The 17,860-nt window shown below is 52.3% G+C and overlaps 6 protein-coding genes across 6 annotated transcripts, besides 1 other annotated feature; 5 read left to right on the forward strand and 1 right to left on the reverse strand.

Moving 5' to 3' along the window:
- Positions 1-219: 219 nt before the first annotated feature.
- Positions 220-1,137, reverse strand: PODANS_1_22810 (uncharacterized protein; the record flags this gene model as incomplete). Its single annotated transcript, XM_001906566.1, has 2 exons — positions 220-456; positions 511-1,137. 2 exons carry the CDS (start codon positions 1,135-1,137, stop codon positions 220-222), a joined length of 864 nt encoding a protein of 287 aa, XP_001906601.1.
- Positions 1,138-1,894: 757 nt separating this feature from the next.
- Positions 1,895-4,021, forward strand: PODANS_1_22820 (uncharacterized protein; the record flags this gene model as incomplete). Its single annotated transcript, XM_001906567.1, has 1 exon — positions 1,895-4,021. One exon carries the CDS (start codon positions 1,895-1,897, stop codon positions 4,019-4,021), a length of 2,127 nt encoding a protein of 708 aa, XP_001906602.1.
- A 474-nt stretch (positions 4,022-4,495) lies between these two features.
- Positions 4,496-6,064, forward strand: PODANS_1_22830 (uncharacterized protein; the record flags this gene model as incomplete). Its single annotated transcript, XM_001906568.1, has 1 exon — positions 4,496-6,064. One exon carries the CDS (start codon positions 4,496-4,498, stop codon positions 6,062-6,064), a length of 1,569 nt encoding a protein of 522 aa, XP_001906603.1.
- Positions 6,065-6,324: 260 nt separating this feature from the next.
- Positions 6,325-6,398, forward strand: a tRNA (tRNA-Val).
- A 3,817-nt stretch (positions 6,399-10,215) lies between these two features.
- PODANS_1_22840 (uncharacterized protein) lies at positions 10,216-12,082 on the forward strand (the record flags this gene model as incomplete). Its single annotated transcript, XM_001906569.1, has 4 exons — positions 10,216-10,330; positions 10,393-10,976; positions 11,053-11,242; positions 11,376-12,082. 4 exons carry the CDS (start codon positions 10,216-10,218, stop codon positions 12,080-12,082), a joined length of 1,596 nt encoding a protein of 531 aa, XP_001906604.1.
- A 445-nt stretch (positions 12,083-12,527) lies between these two features.
- Positions 12,528-14,002, forward strand: PODANS_1_22850 (uncharacterized protein; the record flags this gene model as incomplete). The annotated part of the gene is made up of 2 exons (XM_001906570.1): positions 12,528-12,857; positions 12,932-14,002. The coding sequence occupies 2 exons, from the start codon at positions 12,528-12,530 to the stop codon at positions 14,000-14,002; spliced, it is 1,401 nt and encodes a 466-aa protein (XP_001906605.1).
- Positions 14,003-15,541: 1,539 nt separating this feature from the next.
- PODANS_1_22860 (uncharacterized protein) lies at positions 15,542-17,783 on the forward strand (the record flags this gene model as incomplete). Its single annotated transcript, XM_001906571.1, has 3 exons — positions 15,542-15,803; positions 15,858-16,102; positions 16,299-17,783. Coding segments are annotated over 3 exons (1,992 nt in total), but the record flags the coding sequence as incomplete, so codon positions are not given.
- Positions 17,784-17,860: the final 77 nt, after the last annotated feature.

Below are 17,860 nucleotides of genomic sequence, written 5' to 3' on the forward strand. Positions count from 1 at the left end.
GACAAAAAACAAACAGTCTCAATTTCCTCATCACACAGATACCTCCACTTAGGCCTTCTCCTCTTCAAATACATCTGAGAGGGCACAAATTTCCATACATTGCCAAATGCCCAACATATGAAAGACAATCACTAACATGCTTCAGGATATTTGTAGCAGTCTGACATCCCCACCTCTCTCTGTGCAGTATCGCAAATACACGCCAAAAGGACCCGATAACTACTGCTTGTCCTGGCTCGGTTGCGACTGTGGTTGAACCGACATGACAAAATGGGCGGACGGATCAGGACATATCATCGGCGCTTTTTCTCCAATCCATGGTGCTGCTTGGGTCGTGTAGGACTCGGGCATGTTAGCCAGGACAATGGATTTGGCTTTCTGGTATCGTGCAAAGCAATCGCTGAGAATATCGTCGACGGTCTGGTGTTGTTCGACAATGCCCGTATCAAGGAGTTCCTGTCACCAAACTGGGTTAACCAAGGGCTCAAGACAGGCAAAGCGGCCACAAACCTTGAGAAAATCTTCAACCTTGACGAACTCAACTTTGTCCAAACGATAGCGATCAGGCAACCCACTGTTGTGCATAAGAGCGAGTATTCCAGCATCGACAGTGTTGATGGCGGCCAGCACAGTAACCGGGGTGCCGTCGGTCGTCTGGAACGAGCCAAGGGCTGTCAAAACAGCTCCAAGGATGATCTGAAGAAGCATGAGAAGCCAGCGCAGGACGCTCAGGATGTGATAAGAGTAGAAGTATTTGGTTCGCTGGGTGACGATATCTCGGTAAAGGCCTTCTGGAAGACCCTTCGGCGGCCAATACCAGGAAGAAGGGTGGACGACCTGGTGCGTTTCTCCCTCCCTGATTGCCCCGAGTCCATGAGCTACACGAGCCCACTCAGCTGGAGTCAAGAAGCGGTGCGGAATGTTTGTGCCTGGCTTTTGGCGTCCCTGTCCCTGTGGAGGTCTCGAAGTGACCGGGTTGCCACTTCCGGGACGGCCCGTAGCAACTGGGATGCCAGAGGGTTTGTCGGATTTGTAAAAGCTCTCGCCTGTTTCTGATCGCTGGTCGCCTTTCAGGCCGTGAAGACTCAGGCGACTGGGGTCTCTGGAGAGAGAGGCCATGCCTTGGGAAATGGACATGGAAAGGAGGGGAAAATACAAAATATTAACAGAGTCCTGTTGGAGAGAATCAACAAGTCGCCAAATGCCCAAAACAGCTGGTTACAGCAGAGGTAGGAGGTCGAGTGTAGTCAAGAAACCAACCTCTGGCAATCAAATCAGTCGGGCGTGTCCATTTTGCCCAGGCATGTTTGTCAAGCACAGCTGGCGACGGAAACTGGACAAGAGGAAAGCGCGAAGAAGGGACCATCTATCGCTTCGGAGCCGACGAAGGGAAGTGAGACCGAAAGGGAAGGCTTTGAAGTAGGATGTCGAAACACCACAGTTCAAAGGCGGCTCCTTCTAAGTCTCAGAGACTCAACAGACGGTCCAGCTTTTTGAGAAGCAACCACCAGCTGGCGGGAGAAGTTGCAGGCGCGTCATTGCATGATCTGATCTGAGGAGGCAGCATGAAACAAGCCCAGATCTGACAACTCATTTCCCAACCCGTTTTTAGCAGCAGTATTGGACCTGAGGTTAGAACTGAGGTCATCAAGCTTCTCGGTAAAGCAACTCTTTGGACTGCTTGCCATATGATGATGATGGCGACAGAGGCAGGAACCTTGATGGCTGGTTAGAAAGGGGAAAGTGGGGTGGAGCTTGGAATCAAGGTGGGATGGCTCACCGCCTGGCAGAATCACAAAAATGTTGGTGGCTCAGGGTCCAGGCAAGTCTCTTGTCAGAGGAATAATGAATTGACAGCTCCGCTCGCGACTTACATGGCAGTAACTTGTCACCGATGCGCCTGAGCCTGTTCTCGGCCTCCTACCGATCCATAGTCGGCAATTTCTACCGACCACGACGATCATACTACCTGCCTCACGTCTCGGCCTTCCCCCTGTTTAAACGCACCCACAGCGTTCTTTGCGCCATGTCCGACGACGAGCTTCCGGGCCTCGATGCCACGCCGGCCAACGGCCAGAGAATCAAGCACGACAACGTGATCTATACCACAGTGAAGGAAGGGCTCGCGCATATTCTCGTCCCCGAACAGAAAGATGTCAAGGATGGCCAGGAGGTGCAACAGGTCTTTTACAACCCAATCCAGCAATTCAACCGAGACTTGACAGTTCTGGCGATGAAGGCATATGGAAAGGAAAAGGTGAAGCAGAAGAAAGTCGCGAGCGAAGCAAGGAGTGGCAAGTTTGCCGAGAAGAAGAGAAAACGAAAGGAGCAGACGCAGAGCGAACGGCCTGCAAAGTCTCCTAAACTCGGTGATGATGCTGGCGCCGAGGAGGCTGTCGACGAGTCTGCAGTTGCGCCAGCGGACACTGAGATGCCGGATGCGAAGGAGCCGGAGCCCGCAATCCCCGAACAAGATAAGGAACTGGGGGCTCAGCCAAGCAATGGTGCTGATGCTGCGAAAGAGAAGAAGAGCTCTGGCGTGGAATTCACAATATTGGACGCTTTGTCTGCCAGCGGCCTTCGTGCTTTGCGCTATGCCCACGAAATCCCATTCCTCACCAAAGTAACCTCGAATGATCTCTTGAAGGTGGCCACCGAGTCAATCCAGCGCAATGCCATCCACAATGGCTTGGCTGACAAGATCAGTGTTTCCCACGACGATGCCCTTGCTCATATGTACTCGGTGGTTGTCGACGAGCTTCGCAAGCGCAGTGGGCGTGCTGGGAAGGCGATTATTGCCAGCAACAAGTACGACGTTATCGATCTTGACCCTTATGGAAGCGCTGCTCCGTTCCTTGATGCCGCTGTTCAAGCTATCAGGGACGATGGTGGGCTGCTTTGCGTCACCTGCACAGATTCTGGCGTTTGGGCCTCCAATGGCTATCCTGAAAAATGCTACGCGTTATACGGCGGTGTTCCGGTGAAGGGTTGGTACAGTCATGAGGTTGGGCTTCGTATTGTCCTGCATTCTATCGAGACCGCCGCAGCCAAGTACGGCCTCGCAATCGAGCCGCTCCTCTCACTATCAGTCGACTACTACATGAGAGTGTTTGTTCGCGTGACTAGGTCGCCAGCTATGGTCAAGTTCCAGGGAGGCAAGAATATGGTGGTTTATAGTTGTGGTGGAGGATGCGGTTCCTGGACCACCCAGCTTCTCATGAAGAATAAGCCAGCACCAAACAAGAAGGGAAGCGGCATTTTCTACAAGCACGGGTTTACGAAAGCGCCCACAGCGCCACCCCTTTGCGATCACTGTGGCTCGGTTACCCATCTTGCAGGGCCGATGTATGCAGGCCGGATCCATGACCCTGAGTTCGTTCAAAAGGTCATCGACGAGGCCAACGAGGCCTCACCCGAAATTTATGGAACACTCCCTAGAGTGAAGGGTATGCTGTACACAGCACTCGAGGAGTTCTTGCCGACTCCCCAAGAAGTCGAAGCTCAAAAGGACAGCGGCAAATTGGGCAAGGTGGTCAAGAAGAAGGTTACGGAAGCTGAGCTGGCTGCCATTGACCCTTATCCTTTCTACTTCTACCCTGCACAGGTGGCAGGCCTCATGAACTGCCAAAGCCCCCCAGAAGCACATTTGAAGGGCGCTCTTAAAGGTCTCGGGTATCGCGTTACTCGAAGCCATTGCAAGGCTGGCAGCATCAAGACCGATGCGCCATGGTCAGTCATCTTCCACGTCTTTCGAGAATGGGTCCGTCAAAAGGCACCTGTCAAGGAAGCCAATATCAAGGAGGGAAGTCTTGCCTGGAGACTTTTGCGCTTGGGGGAGAAGCAGGAGACAACCGAAGGGGCCCCGCCGGAACCAACGAAAGTGGACGAGGCGGTTTCCAAGATCACCGAGGTGGTCTTCGATGAGGAACTGGGCCGCGAGGAGAATAAGCAGAAGCTTGTGCGATACCAAATGAATCCGAAGGAGAACTGGGGCCCGATGAGCCGAGCCACTGGAAAGTGATGATGGCTCAGCGGAAGTTGCGGACAAAATAAATTGCATCAACAAGCAGCGCGTGGTTGGTGTCACCGCCATGTCTGACATGTCGGAATCGTGGCTTGTGTTGGACACGGAATCGCGCAAGGAATACGACATCGAATGGAATTGGCGATGGAGTGGCTGACTGATAGAAACCAGGGGGGTTCCAACTTGCGACTCCTTGATTGCCAACTGTTGGTGTCTGGAGAATACTCCGTACTCCACTACCGTTGACCCCACCAAGGAACCACCCGGCAGGATGCTTGATAACGCAATCGGACACCCGACTCTCGGTTGCGGACGTCGTTGCTTCAAAGGGGTGGTTTGAGTGCAGCTCAAACCCTCTTACACCATCCATCAGTCTGGTGAGCGTTAGAAATCAAATATCCACCTCACAATTAAATTGTCAGTCATAAATTCCACATTTTGCTTGTTTTCGCCCATTTTTCCAAGGTCAAAATGTCGTTCCTTTGCAGGCTCATGCCCCGAGCCTTCAGAAGGCGCACAGGCGCCAAAATGACTGCCGTTCACATGCCGAGAAATGCTGCCACAGCGACCCAGACGACAACAGCAGCCACATCAACACCAGCCAACATCACCAACAGCGATGATCTCAGCCAACTCAACCATGATCAAATTGTGTTCATTCTGCCTGCCACCAGAACAAAAGTCCCCAGTGGCGACGGTTACTTGATCTACAGCCTCATTGAGGCGTCGCCTGAAACCATCAAAATCGACAATAGTGATGGTGTGGATGAAAAGCAACAGCCCTTCAAGCTCGAGGTAACACACGCCTCGCAACTACCGAAGGATCCGGACCTCGCCCAGCTCTTACTACCACAACACCCGACAGACGGGGAAGGATCCCAGCTCCCGCCGCCACATCTCCGATCGGACACCCACATCATCGTTAGTACCAGATCTGGCATCCGACTGGCTGTTCCCTTTTACGAGGTGGTGCTGAGGCCGTTGTTGGATGCGCTCGGACTTGAGGATGGCCCAAAGTCCGAGCAGGGTTATCGATATGAGGTGACCATCACGGAAAACGAGCACACAATTCGGGATTTTGCCTCGACACATCTCACCAAGGATAGGACGAGAATGAGGACGATTGTGCTGCTGAGTGGGGATGGAGGGGTGGTGGACTTGCTGAATGGGATTGGGGAGGCGCAGGAGCATCATGATACCAATGAGGTGCCCACTGTTGGGATTTTGCCGTTGGGAACGGGGAATGCGCTTTTTCACAGCTTGCACAAGCTTGAATATGGGAGGTATCCAGAGGGGAAGGGGCCAAGCTCGTTGGTTTTGGGGCTGAGGACTTTGTTTACGGGGCGGCCGGAGAGGTTGCCGACTTTTAGGGCCGAGTTTTCTAGAGGGGCGAAGTTGATCGGGGCGCCCAAGCCGATTGTGAAGGACGGGGAGGTGGAGGATGAGGGTGGGAAGGGGTTGAAGGAGGTGGATCATCTTGTGGGCGCGATTGTGGCTTCTTATGGGTTTCATGCAAGTTTGGTTTGGGAGAGTGATACACCTGCGTATAGGGTTCATGGGGATAAGAGGTTCGGGATGGCGGCGGGTGAGTTGTTAAAGGAGTCGCATGCCTATGATGCTGATGTCGAAGTGCGGCTGAAGGGTCAGGAGGAATTCAAGCCGTTGGTGAGGAAGGGGAGGGGTGAGGAAGGTGGAAAATATGACTATGTGCTGGCAACCATGGTGTCAAACTTGGAGAAAACGTTTACGGTCAGTCCGGATAGCAAGCCGTTCGAGGGACAGCTGAGGTTGGTGCATTTTGGGGATGTGGGCGGGGAGAAGACGATGGAGATTATGCAGGCGGCATACAGGGGAGGGGAGCACATCAAGATGGAGGAAGTTGGGTATGAGGAGGTCGAGGCTGTAAAGGTAGTTATCAAAGAGGAAGATCCTAGGTGGCGGAAGGTGTGCATCGATGGCACTATTGTAGAGGTTGAGAAGGGGGGCTGGATGAAGGTTAGAAGGGAGAGGGGGGAGAGACTGAAGGTTTTAGTTGCATAAGATGCTCCGTCTACTCAGGGGAGCAAGAGTTGCTCTGGATGAGAGTATATATGGCTGTAACTATGGGAAGTGGTAGGTTCTCAGGAGGCCTGTTGTGTGTTCATACTAGATACTGGAGTTATTAGCTATCCTCGTGTCAAGTGCCCCATTCGTTCAAGATTTTGGCTTCCATGCTTGCTAAGGTTTGGACTAAATTGCTTGTGTTGTCGTTCGTCTCCACATATATACCAATTTCGCCATCTGATGTATCAACAACTAATGGTTTCGTGGTGTAGTTGGTTATCACGTCAGTCTAACACACTGAAGGTCTCCAGTTCGAGCCTGGACGAAATCAACCATTCTTCTTTTTCAATTTCTTTTTCATTCTTTCTGCACCTCAGAAGGTGTCGCTCTGTTTTATGTTTATTGCAGCTACAAGATTTCACGTAAATTCCATGGTGGTCATGTTTGTGGTATTAAGATTCGCTGCAGGTTCAGCCATACGAATAGGTGGTTCTTTCCCTGGGTGCAACCTTTCGCTTCCACTGCGGGGCAGGCTCTGTTTGACAGAAACCTTCCAAATTGCTGCTGGCCCCTCGTAGCCTCTCTGGCCTGGGTGGTTGCAACTTGAACTGTATTGAAGACCTCGAGGTTGGATGTCCATAACTAGGCCCCACGCTCCAACGACCATGGCCAGTCTCGCATACACAGACAAGACAACGACGAAAAACATGGCTGATAATCTGATGCCCTCGGGAAGCAACCAAAGAGCAACAACATCGAACCATAACCCTTTCCCGACCCTCCTTTATGAATGATGGCAATTGTATTGACCTGATCTTCACGATCCAGATGTCGACAACCGCCTGTGCCACCCCATCCGATGATAGCGCAACGGCGCCTTCCCCATCCGTGCTCGAACTGTCCGTCGTTCACTGTAAATCGATCAAACCCACAGCGGCAGCTAATCGAGTCCACGGTGTTTGGGGGTTTCTGGTGACGAAATCGAGACGAAAAGGGGGATCTTGTGAGGCTCGGCCCGAATACAACCCTGATGTTGTGGATAGGGCCGGCAGGGTCGCATCCCATCACGGCACTCAGCAATTGACGATTAACGACGATGCGATGACCCGCTCGCATCCGCTATCATCGGGATCCGTTTTGAATGACCGACTCGAGAGTCGACAACAAACTTCGTTCTTTGAGCTCTTTATGGCGAGATTGGTGACAAAGAAGCAACCAAAGCGGCTCACGGAATCTGCCATTTCGGACGATCGCGGTTTCTCTCGTGGCACGTGGAGCTGCAGTTGCAGCTGCGGAACAAGCCTCACAAGGGAGGTCTCGGTGTGGCTTTGTTACAACCTGCCAAGCCATGTCAGCGTTGTAAGCACGTGAGCACGATTGGTCACGAAACCACGGCGACCCACGAGGCCAGGAGCGACCCCGAGACAATTGATCGCGGGGTATGGCGCCGAGAGAAATGGCATAAGACTTGCGGGTAGGAGGACACTAGACGACCAGATAGTAATTGCACCTAGGATGGTACCTATAATGCGGTATCTTAAGCGAGTTGGATACAGTTCCCCAATCAGCTCGGCCTATTACTTAAGAATTATTTAGGAGCAGCGAACTTCCCTCGCTGCTTACACCAGTCCTTACCTAAATAGCTTTTAATCTAAGTCTTTATCTGATTCTCAGAGGAAGAGGCAATACGCCTTACGCCGCCTTTATTGCCCAGTTACAGCCTGACTTTCTACCAACATAAAACCTGCACCAACAAAGAGACCCTTGCCCTATGTACCAGAGTAAGAGTCTGGGCGTAACAGGCTCTGACAACCTCGTGGTAAACGGTCGACGAGAGGTCGCGACATCTACGCCAAGATAAGCATACAACTGATGATCAACAAATTCATGATAGGGACCGTGCTGAGCCGCCTGTGGCTGATCGACGTACGCGATCATTGGCGGTCGATCATCCTGATGATTGGGACCGATAAGCTGATGGATAAAAAGCGATCAGTGCTTCAGAGTGTGCATGCCCCGCACGCTGTTTCTACCTGTGTCTCAACTCAACTAGTATGTCGTTTCCCGGTCCAAGTTGCGGCTCAAAGCCTGGCCAAGCCCTCAAATGGACAGGCTTCAAAAAGCCACCAAGCCTCGAGACGGAGTGGCGCTGCTTTCCAATCACCAATCGCGGCAGGACTGGCACCACGGCAGCCTCACCATCACCCAGCACGCTCCCTATTCTCTTCCGTCTTGTCGCCCAGCAAGATCGACACTGCATAGTTGCTTCTTGTCTTGGTGAGATCTCGCCCGATTGGGTGATGTGGCGATACACAGGATTTTATTGATTTTGGCTGACGTAGCATGGGGAGGGGAAAAGAAACGTCGGCGAAAAGACCAGTCAGAACGCAGCCAAGGACAAGAAACTGGTTTCATGGCTGGCCGTCAGGGTGCTGAAGAATGCAGGAGGGACTGAATCCCCTTCTATCACTTCAGAAGCAACCTTTACTGCGAATATGCTGGCACGTCTGGACAAACAGGTCAACAGGAAAAAAGAATCCGTGGGGGTGGGCCTGCATCCTTTGAACGGGTCATCATCGATCAGTTGATTTTCGCAAGGGACCGCGGGTCAGGAGCTTTCTGTCCAACCCCCTGGCGACTTGACGAGCTTAACAGTTTCTTCCCCCCTGTACCCCAATTTCGCAACCCCTGTCCATGGATACCGCCAAGAAACCTTAAACAGATCAATTGCTCCTCGCGATCTTTTTCTCCATTTGTTTGAGGCCTCGATGTCCACAAAAGTTTCACCGTCTTCCTCGTCAATTGGCGTTATTGAACAAGGAGATTGTGAGATAAAAGTGAATCGTCTCAGCAAACTTCTCACCAGATAATATGATCGACACGCTCTCACACCCTCACGACACACCGATCCCACGAACGCGGGGAGGGAGGTGGCCGAATCCAGGGTTGAAGGACGTTGGGATGGTGGTGATGGACGCCAATTGGCGGGGGCGTCTGACCACTGCTCCTAACAGCAGGAAAATCCAAGTTGTGGAACTAGCGTTGGCTGGTAGGGGTCCCCGCGAAGACGCTTTGGGAAACGATCGGACTTGGCAGCAGCTGGTGCCTTTGTTCTCTCGCAATGCCTCCCCTTTGATATGAGTGCTTGGGCGCTTGAGGAAGCAACTTGACCTACTTTACCGGTCGCCATGATGCCATGAAGGAAGAGGCATTCTTCATGAGGTACGCCTGGTACGGAAGATGAAAGCCGAGCAAACGGCTGGCATGAAGGGTTCCTGGAAGTCTACCTTACGGACCCAGCCGCTAATGTCGACAAGAACGCCGGCAACAGGGGTTTCTTTCTTCGGCAAGTATTTGTCGCGAAAATACGGAGGCCCGAGAACTGTGTGTCACTGCAGGTCATCCCTCCGGTTAGCCCAGTGCCGACAGACACCCCTTTCCGGGAGCCGAAACCTGATAGGTCGCAAGTGCTACTAGCCAGTGCTAGCAAAGCAAAGTGGACGCTCCCTCAGCTGAAGGAGACACGCGAGACTCCCACCGCGCTCCGCTGGGAAGGATTCGAATATGCCAAGGCCGCTGTCAGTGGCCGACTGCATGGCTACAGGGAAGGAGGCTGGGTTTGTGCCTGCGTTGCCCCTTTGTTGTGGGGAGGTACGTAGAAAGAAGTATATGGGGTCTCTCCCCAGGCTTTCTATTACATCCTTCCATTCCCGTCCGTCTCTCTCTTGACGACCACGGCTTGTCTTTGTGTTGCGCCGTCCGTTGCTAGCGTCTTTTGTTGCATCTTCGACAACGGAGATGCTTGTATCGTCTCAGGTCCAGGCCCCCAAAGAAGACTATTGCTTGTTGGTGTCCTAGGGTTTCGCTCTGGCTGGTCCCCCTTAGCCGTGCTTGTCGCCTGGTCTCTCCTCTTTCCAGCTCTCACAAAAGACTCTCTCCCAGCCGAACAAACCCACTCTGTCATCATCGACCCGCCTCTTCCCTCTTTTCTTTCTTTCACTCGTTCATATTATCCTTTTCCCGTCAGGGGCCAACACACTTTTTGGGTGACCACCCTTGCTCTCAACTCACCAACACACACACCCCGACGTGAGGGCAGTTGTATCACCATCAAACAACACTAGGTATCTCTAAACACAACACGCAGGATGGTGGGCGCGGTGGTATACCCGCTTTCGGGTACGGCCGATTTGTCCAGGATCGAAGCTCCAGTGACCTTCAAGGCCTATCTACTCTGCGGCTTCGCAGCGTTTGGTGGTATCTGTAAGTCTGTCTGCCCTGTAGTGGCATATGGTCGAGGTTGGCTAACTCGAAGGGCTGTGCAGTTTTTGGATATGACACTGGATGGATGTCGGGTGTGTTGGGGATGCCTTACTTCATCACTCTATACACAGGATTGCAGTATAACTACGAAACCGGAGAACCAGTAGATGTCCCCAAAACCGAGTTCGGTCTTCCTTCCTCTCAAAAGTCTCTCATGACATCGATCCTCTCCTGCGGTACCTTCTTTGGAGCTCTGATTGCCGGTGATGTCGCCGATTTCCTCGGCCGCCGTCCTACTATCATCATCGGGTGTCTCGTCTTCTGCGTCGGATGCATTCTCGAAATCATCTCGACCAACCAGGAAGTGCTATTTGTCATGGGCCGTTTGGTATCAGGTGTGGGAGTCGGTTTCATTTCCGCCGTTATTATCCTGTACATGGCCGAGGTTGCGCCTAGGAAGGTTCGTGGTGCTCTTGTGTCAGGGTATCAGTTCTGTATCACGCTTGGTATTCTACTCGCCAACTGCGTGACATACGCCAGCTCGAACCGAAACGACACCGGTTCCTATCGCATTCCAGTCGGCGTCCAGTTCCTATGGGCCATCATTCTAGGCATCGGCCTCTTTATCTTGCGTAAGTGGCCTCGTGTGGGCGCTGAGTGTGGGCGCTGAGTGTGGGCGCTGAAAAGGTCCAACTGGCAGACTAACTTGAATATCAGCCGAGTCCCCCCGTTACTATGTCATGAAGGGCAAAATCGATCTTGCCGCCAGGTCTCTCTCGCAAGTTCGTGGTCAGCCACTGGACTCGGATTACATCAAGGATGAGTTGGCGGAAATTGTCGCAAACCACGAGTATGAGATGCAGATTATTCCCCAGACTAGTTACATCGGCTCGTGGATTGCTTGCTTCCAGGGTTCACTGCGCAAAGGCAACAGCAACCTCAGACGTACCCTTCTTGGTTCTGGCATGCAAATGATGCAGCAGCTCACCGGTAAGCCAAGGAGATTTTCGTTGTCGTGGGACTTGATGCTGACCCAGAAAACCAGGTATCAACTTCATCTTCTACTTCGGCACCACCTTCTTCCAGCAGCTTGGCACGATCCAAAACCCATTCTTCATCTCCCTTGTCACTACTCTCGTCAACGTTCTGTCCACGCCGATTTCCTTCATTGCTGTCGAGAAACTCGGCCGTCGTGTTCTTCTTAACTGGGGGGGTGTTGGCATGGTCATCACACAGTTCATTGTCGCCATCGTTGGTGTAACCGAAGGCCGCCCGGAGGCCCAAAACGACGCTGCTGTCAAGGTCATGATCGCCTTCATTTGCATCTACATCTTCTGTTTCGCTTCCACCTGGGGTCCGGTCGGCTGGGTCATCATCGGCGAGTGCTTCCCGCTGCCCATCCGTTCTCGTGGTGTTGGTATCTCGACAGCCTGCAACTGGTTCTGGAACTGTATCATTGCCGTTATCACCCCTTACATGGTGGGTAACACACCCGGCTCGGCCAACTTGGGCCCCAGGGTGTTCTTCATCTGGGGGTCTCTCTGCATCGGCTCGACACTTTTTGCGTACTTTTTGGTTCCTGAAATGAAGGGTCTGACACTCGAACAAATCGACACGATGATGGAGGAGACTACACCAAGGAAGTCGAGAAGCTGGAAGCCGACGTCCACTTTTGCCGCGCAGATGGGACGTGTCAGGGACGAGAAGGGCAGTGCGAACCAGCAGGAGTTTGCTCCCGAGTCGGAGCCGTGAGAGGCCTTTGATGAGTGCGAAAGACGATGTTATGTCTTATGAGACATGACGGGCTGGTGGCGGCGGTTCGGGCCGGGGCGGCTTGGGTGTTGGTCTACGCAATAATTCGGATGAGGGGGGATGTGTATGTGTGATTGTGGGTGAGGTTTGGTTGGATACCCGGTGGGCAAAGAATGGAGCATCGAATCTTTCAACATCACTACGATACTATACTTTTTTTTACTGCTTTTCTTTTCTTCGTCATATAGCACCATCTGACTCGGTCAGTCCAGCAGACGCTGGGTTCAAACTCGACGACAACAGCAGACTTCAAATTATATATTGCCGACTTCTCTTTCTTGGCTCCATGTCTTATTTCCCGTCTTGTTGAACAAGGTTGCCTTTTTTGTGCGCAGTGCGACATTTATCACCGTCACGTGGCAGTGGAACGGTATACTGCCTGCCGATGCAGGCAACCTACCTACCGACTCCAAGGCATTCTTTCCCATCTAGTGAGCAATTTCAAAAGAAGCTGTCGGCACTGACGATAAGTTCACTATCGACTGGTCTCCTTACCCCAACCTCCAACACCCACAACGACTACAATTTCCGCAATTACATGGCACCCGTTTCAAACAAGAGAACCAACAAGATGAGCAATGGAAAGCGCGATGACTCCCAAGAACCGCTTGCGGCTCGGTTCGCCAAAAGAATAAAGCTCTCACACGATGTGCCAGTGACGAGTTCTTCGGTCAAACTCCCAGCTGCCTCTTTGAGGATTCCTTTCCCCGAAAAGGTGAGTAACTGCCACCGCTATCTCAGTCCTAGTTTGGGTACCCTGACCGCGTTGCTGATCTGGTATTAATGTAGCCTGCAGTTATTGAGGAACGAAACGGTGAAATCGAATTCCGCGTGGTCAACAATGACGGCAGCCGAGAGCACATGATCATATTGACAAGCCTCAAGTGCCTGTTTCAAAAGCAACTTCCAAAGATGCCCAAGGACTACATTGCCCGCCTCGTCTACGATCGCGCCCATCTGTCGCTCGCCATCATCAAGAGACCGTTGGAGGTCATAGGCGGGATAACCTTTCGAGAGTTCCGCCAGCGGGAGTTTGCCGAGATTGTGTTTTGTGCCGTGTCGTCCGACCAGCAGGTCAAAGGATATGGAGCCCACCTCATGGCCCATCTCAAGGACTACGTCAAGGCAACCTCGCCAGTGATGCATTTCCTCACATACGCGGACAATTACGCGACGGGTTACTTTCAAAAGCAGGGCTTTTCTAAGGAGATCACCCTCGACAAGGCCATATGGATGGGTTACATCAAGGACTACGAGGGAGGGACGCTAATGCTCTGCTCGTTGGTCCCTCGAATTCGATATCTGGAGGCCGGTCGTATGCTTCTGAAACAAAAAGAAACCGTGCAGGCCAAGATTAGGTCTCTGAGCAAAAGCCATGTCGTCCATCAGCCGCCTGCTCAATGGATCGTTCAGAGCAACAGCGGCGCCGCTCTCACCCCCATCGATCCTCTCTCCATCCCAGCCATTCGAGCCACAGGCTGGTCCCCAGACATGGATGCCTTGGCCCGTCTCCCTCGTCGCGGACCTCACTTCAAGGAAATAAGACGCTTCCTGTACCAGATCCAAAACCACAAGCAGGCGTGGCCTTTTCTGGCCCCCGTTAATAGAGATGAAGTTCCGGACTATTATAAGATTATAGCCAACCCGATGGATCTCTCTACGATAGAGGAGAGACTGGAACACGATGCATACGCGACACCTAAGGATTTCATTGCGGATATGAAGTTGATTTTCAGCAACTGTCGGAAGTACAATGATGCCACGACGGTGTATGCCAAGTGTGCGGCGAAGCTGGAGAAGTACATGTGGGGTCTGGTGAAGGAGATCCCGGAGTGGTATGAGCTGCTTGAGGGCCAATGATTTCTGTGTTTGATTTTGGGGAGAGTTGAGGCGGGTGGTTTGAAGCTGGGTCCTGAGCGGTTTCATACAGAGTAGCGGCATGGTTCGGGCGTTTGTCTTTCTGTTCAACAAGGCTTCATAGGAGTCCAACTAGTCCAGCAGCTCTTATCCATGCTATGAGCTTTGTACTCATCATTTTCTGATGTAATCAACTTATGTCACATTTGAATGGTAGAGCCATACACCGGTTTGGTCTTCGTTGTTCCTGAAACCGCATAACCCAAGTTGGAGCCGGGGAATCTGTTGGGGATGTTGGATCATTTTGAGACTAAGCTGAGGTGGACGAAGAGGGAGTAAACAATCAATAGTATATAAAAATAATTAGCATTGTTTAGCAAGTATAGGTAGTTACCTCTATCAAAGGTCCGGCCTGGCGAGGAAAAAATATTTCAAGATCTTGTTTAATGGTCACAACAGTACGGAGTAGTCGTGATATCTCGGAGCATTCGAAAACAAGTTCCAACATGACCAATATGTCCCTCGACCGCGCTCGTTGGGGACATCATGCAGGTTCAAGAGATCACCGGTCTTGACAGCTGATGAACTTTGAAAAATCAAAAGGATACAGATCCATTGCCACCATGTATTCGTGGGCTCTGACAGATTATGAAATTCTGCTGTGGTAGGCACTTGACAGACCCAGATCACTTACAGCCTTGTGGCATCGATGAGGTAAAAAGGTTGTTGTAAGTGAGGCCTGGCCAATCATGTTACACGACTTACTGGTTTGCGCACGGTCCATCCCAGATCCCAAAGCCTCTCACTTCAGCCGGGCTCTAACATCTTATTAGACATCATTAGAATTAAAGATTGCCCTTCTAACAGAAACTTTGCTTCTCCATCATTTTTTGTCTACATAACTAACAACATGCATGTTGATTGGATTATGGCTTCCTGTTGGCGTGCCCTTACAGTGCACCCGCTCGCCGACTGACGGCCCGGCGTGAGTCACAGGCCGTGTTCACAGCCGTCCAATGGAGACCGGGGCGGGATTTGAGTGCTGTTGGTGCCGGGACAGAAATGCGTGCGGGGCAGCAGCGTGCCGTCAGTGTCCATGCAGTTGTGTCTCACTTGTGTTGGAACAGCTCATGATCACCAACACTGACTGGCCCGGCAGGCAGTGAAGCAGAAAACCGACACCTGCAATCGTGCATCTCACGCCGGCATCGAGAGAGAGCGCAGACTCTATTTGTTTAAGAGAGCCCGATTCCTCACGACTACCATCACATCTTATCTCTAAGGGCATTCAGCCATTGTTTGTCCTTGATATCGAGGTTTTTGATAACTGCGGAATTTGTTACACTCTTTGTAGAGCCTGAGCCACCTGCCTCCCGCCCAACCTCAAACAGCCTGGAAAAATGACGTCCGCCAACTCCACTTCCGCAACCACTATTCTTTGCACATGCAAACAAACCCGCTTTCACATCTCTGATCGTCCCAACTACCGCGAGGTTTGTCTCCCACCTATCACATTCGATTTTCCCACTAACTTCCCTGTAGCTTGACATCTCAGGCCTCAACATCACCATCGTGCCCGGTGCCTCTTCCCCCTCTTCAACAACTACAAAGAAAGGGAAGGGCAAGGCTGGAGCAGAGGGTACCGAGATCCTGAGCAATGCCGACCTAAAGCTCAAGGCGGGCGCACGATACGCTCTTGTCGGCCGCAACGGGGCTGGCAAATCCACTTTGCTGAGGGCCATCAGCGAGAAGCTTATCCCCGGAATACCGGAGGAGGTCAGAGTGGGAATACTCCAACAGACTGGTATACCTGACGACGCAGACGACGATGAGTGGAAGGATGGAGGGCCCGAAACAGGAGGGCAGACAGTACTGGAGCAGGTGGTAGACCGAGCTACTGCCAAGGGTGAGGTGGAGAAGGACATCAAACAATTGACTAAAGGAGTCAACGATCCTGACCCATATGGGACTCTGAGAGCTGTGCGGAAGTTGAAGTACGAGAGAATGCAAAAGAAGCTGTTTGTCTTGGACAAGGACGCCAGTCTAAGGAGCGGAGCGAGGGGGTTACAGGCCAGAAAGGCGTTGGTGGAATTTGAGAAGGAGGTTGAAAAAGCTGAAAAGATGTGAGTTTGTTCGGAGGTACCAGGACAAGTGATAGTAACCATACAACAGGAACGATCAGCCAGAGGAGGAAATCTCGGCCGAGATACTGCAAGCAGAGATCCAAGAGGCGGCAGATATGCTTGCGGAGCTGGAACTACAAGTCGAACCAACTCGGTTGGCTGACACTGAGTCCCAGGCAAAGAAAATCTTGACCGGCCTAGGGTTTACGGATGCTTACAGGGCCAGGCCCGCAAACACCCTCTCAGGAGGATGGCAGATGCGGAGTAACCTTGCCGTGGCTCTGCTTCAGGAGACAGACATCCTGATTCTGGACGAGCCGACCAATTTTCTCGACCTTCTCGGTATCATCTGGCTTCAGAAGTACCTGGAGGGGCTGGAGGATATTCACCCTACACCTCCCACTCTAATCTTGGTGTCCCACGATCGCGACTTCACCTCCACGGTGTGCACTGATCTGATGATACTCAAAGACAGGGGCCTCGCCTACTTCCACGGCGACCTGCCAACCTACGAGGCTGCCCAGACCGAGCGCAAGCTCTACCTCACCAAGATGAAAGACGCCCAAGACAAGCAGAAAGCCCACATTCAAGACTCCATCCAAAAGAATATGGCTGCGGGCCGGAAGAACGACGACCAGAACAAGCTCCGCCAGGCCAAGTCCCGTCAAAAGAAGCTCGACGACCGTTGGGGCATGCAAGTTAACGCAAAGGGCCACAAATTCAAGCTCAACCGTGACATGGCTGGCTATCACGAATCGGCAAGAGAGGCAATTGACATCCCTAAAGATGACAAGTCTGTGTCTATCTCCTTGCCTCTTCCGCCAGACCTCCGCTTCCCCGGCCCGTTGATATCACTTGAGAATGTCAGCTTCCGCTACAAGATCAAAGGCAGGCCGGCTCACCTGGTTGTACCGACGCTCCAAGACATCACCCTGTCTGTCTCCATGGGCGACCGCATTGGCATTGTCGGTCTCAACGGTGCTGGCAAGTCGACACTCATCCGGCTACTAGTCTCGGATCCTACCTCATCGACTTCTGGATCGATGTCCGGTGCAATTCAGAAACACCCGCGGCTCAAGCTAGGGTATTATTCCCAGCATGCAGTCACCAGCCTGCTATCTCTTGGCCGGGCAACACCATCTCTCACCGCTCTATCTCTTTTAATGTCCGAAACTGCTGGAGTGATGGAAGAACCAGACGTGCGGGGACTGCTAGGATCTCTCGGTCTCCCAGGCCGTCTGGCATCTAATGTGCCGCTGACAAAACTTTCCGGTGGCCAGCTCGTCCGCTGCGAATTGGCCAGGTTGCTCTGGAGTCACCCTCACTGCCTGGTGCTGGATGAACCGACTACTCATCTAGACTACGAAACTGTCACGGCCCTGCGGGAAGCGCTGAGATACTGGCCCGGCGCCGTTGTCTTGGTGTCCCACGACCGTTGGTTCGTCAAGGGTGCTGTGGAGAATCTGAAGGATGAGGATGTGGACAGTGATGGTGAAGCCGATGATGATGAGGAAGACGAGGAGGAGCAAAAAAGGAGGAGACTGGTGTATAAGCTCGTTGCTGGGAAGGAAGGGGGCAAGATGACGTTGCTTGATAAGGGTGGTGTCAGCCAGTTTGAAGAGGGAGTGGAGAAGAAGGTGAGGAAGATGATGGCCACCTAGGTTTCGAGGTAGTTTGAAGTCGAATGTATGTGAGCGACATTGTTTAGGAATGAATTTTGCTACGAATTTGGTGTTTT

The sequence above is a fragment of the Podospora anserina genome, chromosome 1, assembly GCF_000226545.1.
Source record: "Podospora anserina S mat+ genomic DNA chromosome 1, supercontig 6".
Lineage (NCBI taxonomy): Eukaryota > Fungi > Ascomycota > Sordariomycetes > Sordariales > Podosporaceae > Podospora > Podospora anserina.